The 18,375-nt window shown below is 47.6% G+C and overlaps 1 protein-coding gene across 1 annotated transcript; it reads left to right on the forward strand.

Annotated features, from left to right (window-relative positions):
• Positions 1-14,321: 14,321 nt before the first annotated feature.
• On the forward strand, positions 14,322-17,689 carry PMAIP1 (phorbol-12-myristate-13-acetate-induced protein 1). The gene is made up of 2 exons (XM_055699128.1): positions 14,322-14,536; positions 14,847-17,689. Exons 1-2 carry the CDS (start codon positions 14,485-14,487, stop codon positions 14,957-14,959), a joined length of 165 nt encoding a protein of 54 aa, XP_055555103.1. The 5' UTR covers positions 14,322-14,484; the 3' UTR covers positions 14,960-17,689.
• The last annotated feature ends 686 nt before the right edge of the window (positions 17,690-18,375 follow it).

Here is an 18,375-nt window from a genome sequence, read left to right on the forward strand (position 1 = left end):
GGGGCACAGCACAAGCATTTTTTGCAGATATCTGAGCAGTCCTACGGTGCAAAATGCTGAGGTTTAACAAGGTGATATAAAAATACGTCTTCTTCCAAAAAAAAAAAAAAAAAAAAAAAAGCAGAGAGAGAGAAAAGGAAGAGAAAAGAAAGAAAATAGGGGAAAGAGAAAAGAAAGAAAATAGGGGAAAGAAAGAAACAAGAACAGAAGAAATCAAACCAGCTTTCTATTGGCCTTTTGACTGGGAGCTCATGAAACTGCAACACAGACTCAGGCACCACTGAGAGTTCCTGTGATTATTTCACTTTCCTGTGGGCCAGAAACTTTCACCAACAGGCAACAGGTGGCAGAAGCCATCATAGAGCAGGGATCCACTTCTCTGAGCAAGCAGCAGTGGTTAGCATGCCACCCTCTGGGTACGCAGCCACAGAGACACAGACCAGAGGTAACACTTTCCAGTGCATCTTCAATCCAATACCCATCATCCCAGAAATCAGGATGGGGATGTGGGGGCTCTGCAAACCAAACTAACGGTGGAGGAGAAGGAGGTGTTGCAAAAGGGGCACGTCTGACCGTACTGCTGTGGTCACACAGGTGACCCACTGTGGCAGCTCTGTGAGGATACACAGCAACATTTTAAGTCGATGGGCCAGTATTAAGGGAAGGGATAGCATTCAGCTGATGCAAGTGTTAAATCGGGTAGCTAAGTTTGCTAAACTGAGGCAACAAACATGAAGACAGTATATCCCGTCCCCTGCTCATGCATGCTTGTTCCAGTGGCATGAGCCTGGCTCAGACCTCAACTCTGGGGCCATAGAAAGAACTATGGGAAGGGGTGTCATTATCTATCTGATTATTAGGTCCTTCCCTGGGTGGCCTCTCCTTCAGTCATTGTCCTTTGCGCACCAATGACTTGAAAACCAGCAACAACTTCCATATAGCTTTTGTTCAATTAACATCAAAAGAGTAAAAGGATCTGTTGTGGATTTCCACTGAGAGGCTCTCATTAGGCTAAAACTCCATGACACAATGGTAGAGTAGAAAGGATCAACAAGATCCTTTCTATGTAAAGGATACATAAAATATAAAAAAAGAGTGACCTTCCAGCACAGTATCTAGCAATTTAATCTTGAGCAGAGCATCTGACCCCACATGACAAGAAGTGGGCTACTTCTCTAGTCTCTCTAGGAGGGAGAGAGGCATATATATTGATTCCCTTAAGGGGTCCTTGGGGGCCTTTTTTTTTCTTTTCCCTTTATTTTTCTAAGTTTTGCATTTTCAGTCTCTTTGAGAACACAGTTTGATGGTCTCCGTTGACTGCAGCTTTCCCCACGGGTCTGTTCATCTCTGTGCTTCATCACCTGGAAATAAGTAAAAAATGTCACCATTATAAAACTTCCAAACTTTATCCTTTTAAAAGGATGCCTTCTCCCCATCCCTAACATTGTCAACACCTGTAACATCCTGGGCTAGTCTATACCTAGAAGCAAGAATTCCTGATAATTCTCTGGTAAACAATCAGAAAACACTATAGAAGTGGATTGTAGAGAGGCCTTTTGTCCTCTTCTCTCTACCAGAGATTACTGAACTGTGGAAACATCAATTAAGGCCAAAGCAAAGAGGCATGAAGACAGATTTTAATTGTGCTGGCTGTTGGCTGAAGTACATTTTAAACATGTAATTTAAAGTTGTTCCATTTCCTGTTTCAGTAAATATAAGATGTTTATAGCCCATAATTACATAGACAAGTTTTGATGTCTGCTTCCTCTTTTGCATAAAGTTTTTTCTCAGTTTTGTTCTTAAACAGACTCTCCCATCAGCTGATTTTCTATGCCAATGATAGGCATAAATTAAAAAGACTAACCAGACATCCTTAGAGCACAATTGACTTCCCCTAGGCTTTTTTCTGTGAATGTGTCTCATCATTCCTGGATTCCTGAAGTTTTCTGCAGTTATCTAGTTTACGTGTCTTGCAACTGATCCAAATAAAGGATGAGTCACATTGGCAGACCTAGCAGAAAAAATTATTAGATGATGATTTAGAGCTATGATAACCAGCCTGCAGGTCAGTAACTCTTGCGCAGAATTTAGCCATGCTGCCAAAGAATAGTGTCCAAGTCAGAAGTGCAGATGGGTTCAGAAAGAAAACCCATTATTTTAGGATTAAATATAGTTAATTATATTTAATAGGTACATCTTAAATGTATCTTCTGAATCAAGGAGTGCTTATTCATCTAGATGGCCAGAAACTCGAAGAGTAAAAGAAGGGAAAGATTACTTCATGCCCATCCTGGTCTCAGTAGTCCAAGTTGTTCTTTCTCAGGTGTCAGCAAATATAAAGGTATTTGCTATGCTGATTCCCTCTCGTGCCCACAGCATGGGTTCAAATACTCTACAGCCACAGGAAAACGTACTGATCCCACCAACCAGGGAACACAGTGACTTTGACCCTCTGCTCCAGTAACATTCACGTGGAATGCTCCTGGTGTGGAGAATTTCCCTCCATCACATTTGCCACCGGGTGTGGCCATACACTGGTTACTGGTGGGGATGCAAGAGCAGCCAGATGCATCCAGCTGGAATGACTTCAGCTATTAAGAGAATAAGCACGAGAAAATCTTTCTCTTCACGGCTGAGTGCATAGCGCTGCTGCAGCAGCAGGCTGCTTTGAGTGCTCCCTCAAAAAGCTCTGTTCTGCACCATGCCCTAACAGCAATCTCCTAGACCTGCAGACACCTGAACAGAGGAAAACATAATAGCAGGTAGGAAATACCTGTATGTACCACAACTGCAACTCTTACAAGTTCTGCTATTGTGAAACCTACCCTTCTCTTTGCTCTGCAAACGCCACACCATGTTCTGCTCCTGGGAGAAGTCTGTCACCACCAAGGCCTCCATTGTCATGGGAGGTCACGGGCTCCGTTTCCTTGCTGCCAACTGCTTGATTTCTCAAGTTGCATTTTTGGCCCATGCAGGCAGAATCTGGGTTTACAGCTTGTTGGATATGTAAGGTCCTGTTCTGTTTGTAACGTCCTGATCTGTTGGGAGGATGTTAAAACCAACAGAAAAAAAAAAAAACCCAAAAAAACAAAAACCAACAACCAAACAACACATTAGAATGAATATAGGAAATCACAGTTAAGGGTATTTGCAAACTTTCTTTAGTAATGAACCCCCCAAATATACTAATGAAAAAGAACTAATACTGTTGCTTCAGTGTTAGAAGGGAGGCTGTGGCTGACTGAAGGGAAGTTTCTGACCTAGAGATTACTTTGCCTATATATATGTGAAAGAACATGGTCTTCCTACAACCTCTCGTATCAGGTGAAAAGTATTATTTTGCTGATTGCTCCAATTATGTGTATACCTCACATTTGCAGCCATTGTATTATAAATTATCTATGTAAATTAGTAGTGTAAATTGATTATACATTAATAAAGTTAATAATAACTTCAATCCTGTATCATGAACCAGTAGCCCTCACCTCAAATATCTTACAACCTAAGATAAGTAGACTACAACAACAAAAAACACCCAAACCAAAACCCAAAAAATCAAAAGGAAGAATACCATGGTTACTTTTCACCAAGTCTGCTTAAATTCTAACTTTTTTCTTTAATTGAATGATGTGGTTGGTTTAGAAAGAAGAGACAAACAGTTGTTCCAAACACAGAAGCATCACAACAAAAAAAGAAGTGAAAGAAGGGAAACCTGTGGACAGGGAAACAAACAATCAGAAATAGGCGTTGCAAAGGATATCATGGATAGATACAATGATTATCAGAGTTGCCAAAACCAGATTCAGTGCATCATTTATACATTAATAAGTATGGATTCTGGAGATTCTGCCTCATCCACTGGAAGTTTCCCAGAACTGTAGGTCCAACAGGTCAGTGCCTGACTACCCTCATGACTGTTTTCCCATGTACAGTACCAAGAATTTTGTAACTGAGGTTTTTAAAAGTCTGACAAGTTGTTTTACTTGTTGTTTTTGTGGGTGCCATCATTTTTCTGCTTTTTGGCTGTTGCTGAGATACCACAAAAAAGATGGTTTACATAGTGATTCAGCCTGAACCAAAACTGAAAGTTCAAATTGTTTACTTTGACTAAGCATCCAAACTTCTGTGGGCTTCCCTGGTCCAAGCTTCCTAGGTTTTTAGACTTGATGTGATCACTGCCAGATTTATAGTCTGAATGTGGAATTTTGTGAGTCTCTGAATGCCTGAGCTGGAGACCCAGATGCCACCATTGCCAGATACACAGTGATTTCTGCCTGATGTGGCTTCTTCTGGGCAATGGGAAGCTGAATCTCAGGGGTGCAATGACTGCACTGACAGCCTTATGCCAACTGATCCCACAGTCCATGCTCCTGCATGACTTCCCAGCTGGAGTGATGGGTGTTGTGGTTTAACCCCAGCTGGTAACCAAGCACCCTGCAGCTGCTCGCTCACTCCCCTCCACCCAGAGGGATGGGGAGGAGAATCGGAAAGGAATGTAAAACTCAAGGGTTGAGATAGGAACAATTTAATAAATAAAGCAAAAGCTGTGCATGCAGGCAAAGCAAAGCAAGGAATTCATTCACTGCTTCCCATGGGCAGGCAGCTGTTCAGCCACCTCCAGGAAAGCAGGGTTCCATCACACGTAACGGTTACTTGGGAAGACAAACGCCATAATGTTGAATGTCCCCCCCTCCTTCTTCTTCCCCCAGCTTATATATACTCAGCATGATGTCATATAGTATGGGACACCCCTTTGGCTAGTTCAGGTCACCTGTCCTGGCTGTGTCCCCTCCCAATTTCCCGTATCCATCCAGCCCTTTTGCTGGCAGGGCCCAGGAAACCAAAAAGTCCTTGATTTAGTATAAGCATTACCCAGCAACAGCTAGGAACATCAGCATGTTGTCAACATTGTTCTCACACCAAATCCAAAACACAGCACTGTACTAGCTTCTAAGAAAAAATATTAACTCTATCCCAGCTGAAACCAGGACAATGGGACATGGGACCTTCATCACTAGCTTGAGGAGGACAAGGTGATGGTGGTGACACCTTTAACTGGACACAGGAACTGGAGAACCCCATGAGATCCTGGCAAGGGAAGGCCTGGGGCTGCAAGGGAAGCAGCCCCATGCTGCTCACCTCTTCCCAGCCCAGGGATGTTCCACACCCATAGCCAACAGGGGCAACTTAGGGGAGGGTCACTTCCCACAGGGTCACCAAAGTAACCCCAGTGGTTCTTATCCCATGGGTTGACCAGTGTCACATGCCACATCATCATAATGGACATCCCAAAGGGGGGATCCCATCCCTTGGAATCATCAAGGTCACCGGGGGGATTGCATGGAGGATTGGACAGTCACTCCAAAAGGATCACATCCTATGTGATCACCAGGGACACTCCAGCAACCATGGGATAGCAAGGGTGCCTGGGGCAGCAGAGCATGCCAGGCAGCCACTCTCCTCCCAGCAGGAGGTGAACCCCACCAGTGGGGTGCAGACCACCAGCTCCCGAAGTGCCCCTGCAGGGATGGGTGGAGGCTTGCGGGGCAGCCATCTCCAGGTGCCCCACAGAGAGGGCTGCTAGCTTTCTCCCCTTCCCTGCCATGCTCAGTGGGAGCCTATAGCCCTCCTGGGAAGGGACATCCCAACCTGCACCAGCACCCTGGTGCACCTTCTGAGGCATCTGTTCCTCAGGGCACCCCACCGGTTTCACTGAGCACTCAGGGGGCACCTTCAGAACATCTGCCTCTGACACCCCTCCCGGCAGCCCTGGGTCCAGACAGAGGAAGTACCCATAACACCTCATCATCAAGCCACCACACGGGCTTTTGACTAATTTGTATGGGTCCTGTTGAGTCCATGTTGCAGGACTGACCCTGAGAACCCTGGAGCTGCAAAGAAGTGGGCAGTGGCTGGCACCTGTGCAGGGAGGCTCCTCTGCCACTTGAACCTTCCCCAGCCCTTTTGGAGGTCCTCCGTCACTTCACCAGCACAGTGTTTGACTTGCCTCTCCCAGCCTGCCACCATGCTCTGCCATGACTGCAGACACAGCCTGGTCACACCAGCCATCCTGTCACCACTGGACAACTGAGTTGCCTTGTGTTAAAAACAGCAACAAAAAAACCCAGCACCCCACCACCAACAACTTCTTATGTCTTTGCAGACTGAGAGCTCCTTCCAGATTTGCAGCCCATGTGTCCCCCACCATCAACCCCACCTCCTTGCCCACTGCAGGATGATGAAATACAGAGGGAGGATTGCATCGTGGCCACAAAGCATGATGCAATCCAAGATGCTGCCACGTGAAGTCGACTCTCACACCTGCCTGTGGGACACAGCTCACACACTTCCTCACCATCCTCACCATGTCCCCCTGCTCTGCTTCCTCCCCCTGCGTTCCTATCCCTGGGCATTTGCTCTGCTCTGCTCTTCTCCTGCATGTGTGGAGCAGGTGGGGATGGTGACAGTCCTGCCAAGGGGCACAGGGCATACACACAGCACCCAGACCCACGAAGAAGGCAGGGAGCAGATGACACCAGGATCTTCCCAAAGCACAGAGGGACAAGAGAATAGAAACAGGTTGTAAAGTGCAAAAAATACTTTGTTGTTGTCAAGTGTAAAACCCTTTTTCCTGTTTCCCCTATTTACTTCTCCTTTATACCCCCTGGAGCCAGCCAGTGCATCTGCAGAGAGATCTCTGGTGAGGAAGAACACAGTGTCCTAACCCTCAACAGGAGACTTCTTATTTCTGACTTGTTTGTTTGTACTCTTAGTGACAAAGGTCACCCCAGAAGCTTTCCCTCTCCCACCAGAACGAACATCCCAAAGCAGCACACCCACAGCCAAAAGTGTGCGTGCTGGGGGTGGCAGGGGACTGACACCCAGCACATGATTTCGGATGCATGACAGAAGCTTGTCTCCACGTACAGAGCCAGCACGCACATCCAACACACCCAGCTCTGTGCTGCTATTGCCTTCCCTGATGTCACCTGGAAACAGAGGATCTTGAATGTGGTGTTCACCTAGCAAAGGGGGGATTATGAGCTGTGGTTGGTGGTGCTACATGGAGCTGCTCCCCACAGTAGGGTTCCCCTTAAATCAAGAAGTAGATGGATCCACCCCCTAGGTCAGCATGGTAATAGGCAGATGCTCAGGGAGGACAGCACTCCTGTCTGCACGTGACCACCCTGTCCCACCACTTCCCGCATGTCCTGCTCTTCTCTACGAGCTGCTCACACCTATAAAGGAAGCACTGAAAGCCCAAAGGGAGCAATTCTTGGCAAGAAGGGACAAGTCCCCTTCTGTTTCTGTGCAAAGACATTGCCACCAACGCACTTCTGCAGGCTTTCATGCCTAAACCTCCTCTGGCATATCTGCAGAGCAGCTGCAGAGGACTTTACATCTCCAGCAAGGATTTCTGTTTTGTCTTCCATTTAGAACAAGCAGCAAAACTCACACCCTCCTCCATGCCTGTACATTTCTGCATGTGAAAAATAAAACCAAAAAGGAAATGAACTCATTTCAGCTCAGTCAGAGGCAAAGCTTTAAAGTGAAATTACCTCACAACATGGGATGCTGTCACCCTTCTCATACCGACTCTGTTGTCAGTCTAGCAATGAGTCAAGTGGTCCCTCTGCCTTCACGGTCTGTGACCACACTGCCAGCTTTCACTGAGACACCACTGCAGTCTGCCCCATGTCTCAGCCAGCACAGCCTGCGTACGGATGCTTCGTATAAAGAAGTAGGGCATATAGCATATAGCAGGTTTCACACTGCCACAATGCAGCGTGCAGATTCTGAAATGGAAGTGGTCCAGCTTCCCCTGGTGATTCTCTGGTGGCTGGAGATGGCTGGTATTCACCAGAGCACCCCAAAATGGGTACATCTTGGCAGTATGTGTGTGTGTGCATGTGTGGAGTAGTGACACCACCTGCTCCCACACTTCTGCCAGCTCCTGAGGTCTGCGCTGTGACGATCTACTCACAACAGTCTCATACTTTTCTGCCCTTTTTTCCTAAATAGACATTTTGAAAGGAAACCCAAATCATATTAACATTTTTTCTTTCTTATAGCAAAGACATGACCCCAAGATCCCCACCAAAACATACCTAATTGCTTATTCATACAAATCACAGGCGATTCAAATTGTAGAGATGATATACTTTCTTATAATGTTGAACATACCATCTGCCTTTTCCAAGCATATAGTCTAATCTTTACAGTGAATGAGTTCTACAAATTTCAAAGGAGAAGGTTTCACAAAAGTTACTGCATTCCGCCTTGTTTCAGTCCCTGCTTTCTGTTATTAATTCTGTTTTTCTTTTGCCTTAAGTTCCCCACTTAAAACCCTTTCCACTTTAAATCTGCTTTGTAGGATTTAGGGACACTAAGTGATCCTTATCCAATTAGAGTTCGTTCACACAAGGCAATTCCCAAACCCAGCTCAGAAAAAATATTGTTCATAATAATCTGAAAGTCCCCTAACCATGCAAAATAAATCCTGTCCCAGCTGAAAAGCTCTGGTAAGGTACAGGGGAGACACTGTAGCACTGAGGGCCGGCATGGTGCCAGACTAGGAACCCCAGGTCATCATGCTGGTGTCCAGCAAACCCCCTTTGGATTCCCTAATTCTTCTGTTAGACTTCAGGGAGTCGCAGCAAGTCACTGATAATGAGCCCTGCACGGGTTACCAGGTTGGTGGCTCAGCTGCAAGGCACTGGCATGTCAGGAATGTGGCAAGTGTTTCACACACGGGATTTCCCTTTTATTTTTTCCAATTCCACACCTGCTGCATTGACTATACACAAAAATTATGACAAAGTGCAGAGGAGGCATAGGGAACAAGGGAAAGAGGAGGTAGCCAGATCCTGAAAAAGATCTGGCAGACCAGCAAGCAAAAAAGAATTCCAGAAATGGAGTACATTCAAATTCTCAACAAAGATAGCAAGACAGAAAATAACCATAGTCACCATTCAAGGAAGGCCTGCCAAATCCCAGCAGTGATAGTACAGCTGCACTAACACTATGCTTGGCGTTTGCAAAGACACCTACGCACATGGAGGAGAGTTCTTCAGCAAATACTCCACCAGCCTGATAAACAGTCATCAACACATCAACGCCAATATTTACTTTACTAATACCTGCTTCTTCTGGATGGCGGTTGCGAAGACTGGCCTTTATGAGGATATTGTCATCTTCACGAGTGCTAAAACCCACTTAACAAACTACCTGGTGAAATTTGCCATCTCTTACACCCTTTTCAGCTCTTTAGAAAGCTTTTTCTGTGACTACCAATGGGCTGAATTGGGAACGACCTTACAAGGAGCCACCTGCAGTGTCTTTGCATTCTGTCTTCACAGAAAATTCAGCTCACCAGATAATCTGCCCCAGCTAATTTAGAATTGACTGGATAACAACATAAGACCAGGAAAATTCAGTCAAGTAAGCTTCCTTACAGCTGCTCCTTGATTAAAGAGCACACAGTTGATACAAACTCTCTCACACTCCAGCCATGTCAAGGAGGGACTCTGCTATCCAGCCCCATCCTCAGCCAAACGTTGTTGGTCTCAGGAGGAAAACTGCTTTGCTCGTCCTGGGTTTGGTGGGCAGCAGATCAGACACGTGGGTCATCCTTCAGAAGCATTTTGCAAGCAATTAATTAATGCTGCCTGCTTGACACACAGGTGGTCGCAGAGGAAAAGATGGGTGTTCATCCCTCTGCCAGCGACAGAGCACTGTGGTATATGCACCAGCCATGCAGTTCACCTTTTGTAAGAAAATTGTATGTTTAAGCTTTCAAAGGAAGCAGGCGAGAGACAACACGGTAGGAGAGAGAGTCTAAGAATTAGTGGTAGGGCCATTAGGTAATACTTAAACAGCCTGTAAGACCTGCACAAGGGGGGATACTTCCCAGCAGTGGAAAGAAACTCCTTGGTTTCTTTTCCTGTCTGGTGTGGGATCATATAATCAACTCAAAGTCAAATTAGCTGGAGTATTTCACTTCACTAATTAAAGCTGTATGAACCTTTTGCCTCACCTGGGTGGAGGTGTCGTCACTGCAGCAGCAGCAGCAGCAGCTGCTGGAGGCCAAAGCTTTGCTGTGGCTGCGGCTAGAAAATCACTAAAGCGATACAAAGCCATTTCCTTGAAAAGTGAGGTTGAGATTAATGCTTACGGCTTGTGGATTTATGAAGCTTAACTAGCAACGGTGAAAGCGATCCCAGGAGCAAAGGTGCCAGAGAAGAGCAGACCAGATAGTTAGCATGATTTAAGAAATGAAGAAAGAAAAGCCTGCTGAGGCCACCAGCACCCTCGCCGGGCACAGGCACACCCTGCCGCGCTTTCCCGAAGTGACCTTTGATTTGTGCTCCCAACAATAGAGCCCAGTTTCCTGCTCGGGTGCCGGGACCCGCGAGGATCAACAGGAACTGCCAAGTCTGCGGTCTGCAGAAATGGGAAAGGGGAGAGAGAGAAACAAACAGCTCCTCGGTTAACACGAGAGCTGTTAACACCAAACAGCCTTGGGAAGATGAGAAGATGAATTCCAGTAACAGAGTAGAACCAGAGATTTATTTAAGGTCTTATAGGGAGGCACAGACACAGTGTGATGCTGATTCAGCATAAATGAGTTCAGAGGAAAAACAGCTCATTTCCTTTATCTCCTACTCTTGACTTTGTTTCTACAACATTTGATTTCCTTTCAGCCAGCCTGCCCACCGGCGTTACTCGTTCTGAGTCCATCACGTGTTGGCTTTCAGTAACGTGTTCCTGGCTAGACCACATCACCTACACACTGGTGAAGCTCAGGGCACATTATCTCAAGATGCCTTTCTCTTCTCAGCTGCGTAATTTTGCTACCTTTACATGGTGCTAAATAAATAAATAGGAAGGCAGCTCCAAGGGGGTTGTGCACCTTGGGGTGCTGCTCCGCTCACCGCTGTGGCTGCGCCCACTGGGGACCCGTGGTCCCGCTCGGAGGTGCCACAGCAAGAAAAGCTTTTGTGGCTGCTCCGGTAGAGTCACTTCCCAGAGGCCTGTGCTTCCCACAGCAACACTGCTTTATTTAAGGGAACTGAAACAAAATAACGTCAGAGCTCGCTGGTGGCTTGAAACCACAATGGAATATTTTTTTTTTCGCTCTGCCCCTGTTGTGCAATCTTTTAATTGGCAGCAGCCCTGCCATGCGCTGCTCCCACCATAATGGACTGTGATTTGTCACACACCAGTAAGGCCCTCCCACACCAGTAAAGCCCTGTGGGGAGGTGGGCCAGATCTGGCGCTGGTGCGGTTCAGCTCCCCTCGAAGCCCCACAGCACTGCGCTCAGACGCAGACTCTGACTGCAGCAATGAGGCAGGTCAGCACTTCAGATACCCTGGCTCACGGGTGGGTCTATTAACTGTTTTGTACACCAAGGTCCCCCACATTCTAAAATATAATAAAGAAAATAAATTAATGCCTGAGACTCTACTACACCAGTGGTTTGTGCCCAGCTGCCCTGAAAGGAAAGGATCTCCTCTCCTGATTATGCCCGAAATAAGAGCCCATCTCTGTGCTGCTGCAGAGATACAGGGAGAAGTTGCCTTTAAAGATCATCTCCCTTTGGGGCAAGGAAGCGTTGCTAAGCAGGACAGGATTGAGGTTCGTTTGGGTTTGGCCCTAATGCAGGAAAAGTAATTTAAATAATTTGCCTAAGGATTAGTACTGTCTCCAAACTCACAAAGCAAAAGCCGCACGTCAGCCTTGGCTCTGCCTAAATGAGCAAAATAACACGTGTGTGCCCAGCAGCAGAAGGGGCTGGTGTGTTCCTCTTCCCTGCAGCCTGACTTTACATGCACTTTCCCTGAATTTGGGGTTGCTGAGCACTGAGAGCATGGGGGCATGCGGGGTGGTTCCGTAAGCACCCCAGCCCCCCATGTTGGTGTCCTGTAAGGGCTGCTGTGATTTGTGGAGCAGCTGTCCAGCTATGGCTGTGAGATGCAGCCCTCAGCATCACGTGCTGCAGACTCCAGCACCTCCACTGTGAGGGATGACACATCACACAACCTGACACGCTCCTGAGCTGTTTACCTGCCTTCCTGCCATCTAAAACCCAACAAACTTGTTTTGAAGACACAGTTTCTTACGTAACAGGAATGATGCAGTCAAAGGGCAGCTCTCCCTGAACGGGGCTGGGTTACAAACAGGGGTGTTCACACAGCTGAAAAAAGATCCAAACAAATCAAGTCAAGCAAATAAGCCCATATGCCATATAGGTTATCTAGCAAAGGATGAGAGATGAAGGCAGTACCTTCTCAAAAACATCAGAAACTCCTCCTTGGCCAACCTAAGCTGCTCTGACACTAGGTCAAAACCCGGCAGGGTGCACTGCAGGATGCTGCCAGAGCCAGCACTCAGCCACCAGCCTGGGAATGGCCACGCAAAAGCCTCATCCATCCATAGCCTTCATTCAGACATACCACCCTGAGAAATGCCCTGGCCATGAGCTGGCACCGCTGCCTCTCCTGCATGCCCGCCCCACAGCACCACTGTGCCTGCTGCCTTCTGCCAGGCACCAACGGGGCTGAGATTTCCGACACAGGGAGAGAAATTCCAGCCCTCTTTCAGGTGTGCAATCACTTCCAGGAAATACGCAGGTAGAAGGGTTTCTGAGAGGAGCTGATTAACATTACCTCTCCTAATAGATCTCAAAGTCATCAGCATTTCTAGATACTTGACTTCAGAGGTTCCTACCCCACAGAAAGGAGCCTCTCAACAGCCCCTTGTGGTTCTGTATTACTGTGACATCTTTTCCTTCTTGAAGCTGTGTTTTGAAGGGAGAGGTGGGTTACTGGCTTTCAGCCACAAATCAGTTCTTTGTTGTGTCTAGCCCATCTGTGCTTTCTTTATGTCAAGCTGTTTTCATTTCCCCCTAAAAACAAAAGTCTGTCCTTATTTGCACCGCACCAAATATCAACTCAGAGACCGGAGCATTGAGTGACTCACATATCACTGGCAGATCTCCCAGCACTATGCAACAATCACAAAGTCAAGATCATGACTTTATAATTCCAGCTCTTGTTTCTTGCAAAAAAGCGTCATCTAAAATTACAGCAAGCACAGGTAAATGAGCCCTGGCACGTGTCAGCCAGCGACACACCATGCAGTCCCTGTGCTGCCACAGGGAGGATCCAGTAGTAGGAGGGCAGCCCTAAGTCACAAATGGCACATGATATGGGCCAGCTTGTTTCCTTATGGTTTGTTCAAGGCCAAGGTCACCATCACCTTGAACAGCAGCACAGCACTGCATCCGGAGCATCTCCTAGTTAGGACCAAGCAGACCCATCCCTCCATGTTTTCTTGCCCACCACCAGCACATGCCATCCCTTGCTTCTGCTTGTCCAAGGACACCCCATCCCCTTTCTTCCTCAGCACAAGCACAAGCCCATCCATCTCTCCCAGGCCACCACCACAAGCACAGCCCACCATCCCTTGCCTCCTTACCCAGCACAAGACCACCCCACCCCTCCACCTCTTCTTGTCCAGAAGATGCAAACCCCATCCCTCCACCTCTCCTGGCCCACTGCATGCCCATCCACGCTTCCATCTCCTCTCCCCCAAGCATGCGCCATCCCTTCACTTCATCTCCTCTCCCGACGCACTCCCCATGCCTCTATTTACTCTTCCAGCACACCTCCTCCCTCCACCTCCTCTTCCAGCGTGCCCCACCCCTCCACGTCCTCTCCCCTCCACACACCCCATCCCTCCATCTCCTCTGCCCAACATATCCCATACCCTCATCTTCTGTCCCCACACATGCCCCATCCCTGCAACTCCTCTTCCAGCACACCCCATCCTTCCACCTCCTCTTCCAGCACACCCATCCCTCCATCTCCTCTTCCAGCACACCCCATCCTTCCACCTCCTCTTCCAGCACACCCATCCCTGCATCTCCTCTTCCAGCACACCCCATCCTTCCACCTCCTCTTCCAGCACACCCATCCCTGCATCTCCTCTTCCAGCACACCCCATCCTTCCACCTCCTCTTCCAGCACACCCATCCCTCCATCTCCTCTTCCAGCACACCCCATCCTTCCACCTCCTCTTCCAGCACACCCATCCCTCCATCTCCTCTTCCAGCACACCCCATCCCTGCATCTGCTCTCCCCCACGCACGCCCCATCCCTCCACCTCCTCTCCCATCCCGCCCCATCGCGCCATGCCTTTCTGTCCCGCCGCGGAGGCGCTGTCCCCGGCCCGCCCCCGCCCCCGCCCCCGCCGCGGCCCGCGGCCCCGGGACGCGCTCCGGCACGCCGCCGCCTGCCCGCCCGGCGGGGGGGCGGGATTCCCGCGCGGTTTCCGCACGTCACAGCGCGGGGAAAGCCCCGCGCGCCGCCGCTTTTAGCGCCGCGCTCCGCCCCGCCCGCCCGCACTCAGCGACCGCCGCCGCGCCGTGTCGTGCCGTGCCTGCCGCGCCGTACCCCGCCGCGTCGTGCCCCGCCGCCGCGATGATGCCCGGCAGGACCGTGCGCAAGGCCGCGCCGCCCGCCGCTGCCGCAGGTACCGGAGGGTGAGGGGAGCGGGGTGGCGGTGGCGGGGGTGACACAGGCACGGGGTTCTCCGCGCACCCCCACCGCCGGCTCCAGCACCGGGAGCGGTGGCAGCGCCCGCCGCGCCGCGGGATGCGGCTGGGACCGCCGGTGGGGACGCGATGGGAGGTACGGTGGGTGGGGTGGGGTGATGTTTGGTACCGGGAAACGAAGGAAAAAATGGGGGGAAATATGCGATATTGCCGAGATCTCATTAAAATCAAGGAGGGGGTGGGCGGGCGGCGGTGCGGGTGTCTGACGGTCGTGCGTGTGCCCTGCAGAGCGGGCGGCGGTGGCGCAGTGCGCCCTGGAGCTGCGCAGGATAGGGGACAAGTGGGACCTGCGACAGAAGATACTGAACCTCCTGATGAAGCTGTTCTGCCCCGAAACGTGAGCTCCGGCGGAGCCGGCGCGCTGGAAAGCAGGGGAAGACCTTGGCTGGCTCTGTGGGTTTGGAAGGAGAGACTTCACTGACACTGGGAGACGAAGAAAGCTCTTTGCCTTCTATTTTGCTGCCTATAGCCGCTCAAGGATGGCTGTCACAACGTTTCTTCTAAGGAATGTTACAGGAACACTGGCATCTGAATGCCAGGTGGAAAAAAAAAAAACAAAATGGGAGAGTGATGGGCAGAGCCCCTCACCTTGCAATGGGGAGACCTGGGGCAAGACAGAACTTGCCCTTGAACCTGGTCTGAGACTTCCAGCAGCCTGACTTCCCCAGTCGCCCTTTGGTCCTCGTGTCCCACAGCTACATTTCACCCAGGAGCTCAGACCACCTTAGGGAAGAAGCCAAAAAAAGCATCAGTGTCTTGGAACTTGGGATTGCGTACCACAAGGCAAAAGCCACTGCTCGGTTTCTGACTGCTCGTGTTCTGTAAAGCATGGATTCAGCTGGACAGGGATCTGGTGGTGGGATTATTTCATCTGTCTTATAAGCAAACCACTCTTCTATTGAGAGGTTATTTGTTACAGGATGTTGCTTTGTGGACTACAATTTACAATTCTATGAATCAACACAGTGTTGCATACTTCTAGTTTGTATTATATATAAGTGTGTATGTGTATATTTGCATATATATTTTATATATGAAATATATAATTATGTGCACCCCATGTGTATGACTTGAGTATTTCACAGAAATATTAAATGCTACTTGTTTAGGCTTAAAATGCCGTATGAAAAAATGTTCAAAACATGACATAAAAATACATTATATTAGCTAGAAGAAAGCGTAATGTTTTCTGATAATAAAGGAAATACATCATGCATCAGAGAGGGGAGCATGTTTATATGTATATATATTACACAAATGCAGATATCAAGGTACATGTGGTGGAAGGATTCTTTCAATATTACAAAGAATTTCTTGAGAACAGTAAAATACTGCTATGTCTTTATAAGTATATTTATAAGTAACAAAATAACCCTTCAGTATGAATCCAAGTTGAATCTCAATTTTTATTGAGAATTTTATTTATTCAAAGAAAGCAACTACCTCTCTTTGAAGAAATAATATCAATAGAATTGAATGCTACAGTCAGTACAGGAAAGTAGCCGGGGATTTCTCAGTGTTTAACTACTCTTTTAAGTGAAGGTTCTCATGTACTTTTTATTTCCATTTCATTTCATGGCAACCTCATTTCAGTTCCAGATTGATGAAGCCGCTGTAGCCCATCCAACGGAAGGTGATGCATTATGCCTGTCTCACTGAGGGGTTATTACCCTTGGTTGGCTTCAGAGGAGCTGAATTAAGCATGTTGATCGCCTTCAAGGCAAACTAACTCTTGCTAGTAAATTCATGTCAGACATGATCCTAAACAGTAATTTTTCATGGATGGAAGCTAACAAGAAAATGGTTGAAGCTGATCATGTTTTGTAGCTACATCATAAGGTCAGGGGTCAGAGTTCCTTCTCTTAACTAACCTTATGTGTAAGAACATTTGCATTGTATAAGGCTGAATTGTTGCCTTATACAATGCAAATGTACTTAACATACAAGGTTAGTTAAAATTATGGGTTTTATTGCCTCAAAATTCTTGTTTGCATTAATAATTATTTTTTTTTGTTAGCTCTTCTGAATCTGCCTTTGCAAAATTGTTATTACATCACTCTGGTCACTGTCACAACTAACTGTGTATGGCTGCTACCTATGTCACTGATTTCACAAAACAGAAGATGACTGACTTTGCCTGCCTGTCCGCATGGAGGACTTAACCCCATCCCAGTGGCATTACTGCGAGCTTTGCCATTTACTTGAGCTACGAGCGTGGTTCGCTGCTCCTCGAAGCTACCTAACTTTATCTGAGAATGTTTCAGTAACATCTTAGTTGTTTTTCATCTTAGTACTGCAAAGTTATGTGTTTTGCTGACATGCACAGAGGTTGGTTTTTCAGGTATTAAAAAGTGCAAAGACTTTCTGTTTGGCTAAACACCAGCTCCCATGCTAGTGCTGCGTGCAACTTGGCAAAGCTGTACATCCAGAAGTAGCCCTGACTTCAGCAGAACGGCTCCTGCTGTATGTCCTGGGCTTGGTGGAGTCTTGGAGTCTTCATCAAGGACACTAAACAATGATTGTGCCTGTCTGGGACTCTCAGGAATACTCGGCAATCGCATTCGCATTAGTAGCAGATATGTATTTCAATATAAGTGGTCTGCTCAATGTACCCTTAAATGCAATAGTAAATGAGGTGCAGGCTTCGTAGAGCCTGCCCAGTTCTTCAGGCGTTAGCATACACTGATGTTATGAAAATAAAATATGCCCATAAATGCACTGTCACGGGGATATCTGCGTTAAGTATTAGCATAGTATTTTTCTGTCTAGATCTGCAAACACTATTTGCTTTTTGTGAAACGTTTCTGTGTTTCTCTGAGCATTGTTAAAAGTGCTAGCATTCACCGTGAGCTCAGGAAGAAGACCTAGATCCAAGCCATCAGTGCCAGCATATGAGCAAGCACTTGCTGATGGTCCTCCCTGGGATTCCTTTTGTTACTTGCGCAAAGGCTCTGCTATGTAACTGTCAAGACAAGTTAGGCTTATTCTGGATACGGGCCAGATGTTTTGCTGTATGCCCTATGCATTGAATTCTTGCTTAGATAATAAATACAATGTGTTTGTGAGAAAAATGAGTCATTGTTATAACTCAGGGTTTTTTTGTGGATTCTGAATGCATGATTGTATTATACAAATTGCTTTCATACTTCCAAGTCAGTGGGCACATGCCAGGGCAAATGCAGGGGGCCAGTAGGTGTGCATTGGGAGATTAGGCTTTGACTTCTGCCTTTAAGAGGAACAAGACATAACCGTATCCTTGAACTTCAAAATGGGAAACTGAGACACCTATTCTAATATTTGCCAGTAACTACTTCCTGCAGAATAGTTGCATGGTGTCAGGGGCTTCATTACCCTCTACCAGAGGTCTAGCAGCTTTGTGGGAGATTCCTTAGGGATCAGTGAAGGGCAGACATCCAAGTTAAGGGTTTGTCTAGGATGCCAGCAGAAAGGAATACAGCATTTTGCCAAGGTCAGATTTTACTTTCTCTGAAGTTCAAATCTGGAGTTCTGGAAAAGGGGGAAATTATACTGCTTACTGCAAGGGAATAGTGAAGAGGTAGTGCAGAGTATATTCTTCCCTAAAGCTGGGAGCCAAAGGTGTGTCTGTGGAGAGGAGAGTCCAAGATCCTCACCTGCTATGCTGTGCACATCAGCAGGCTTTCCCCAGTAACTCACCATGCTGCTTCTCCTCAGCTTCATGGGCAGGGAGCACCACACCTGGGGCATGCGTTCCCAGCACAAGAAAGACTATGAGCTT

Source organism: Falco cherrug, chromosome Z (genome assembly GCF_023634085.1).
Source record: "Falco cherrug isolate bFalChe1 chromosome Z, bFalChe1.pri, whole genome shotgun sequence".
NCBI classification, from domain to species: Eukaryota; Metazoa; Chordata; class Aves; order Falconiformes; family Falconidae; genus Falco; species Falco cherrug.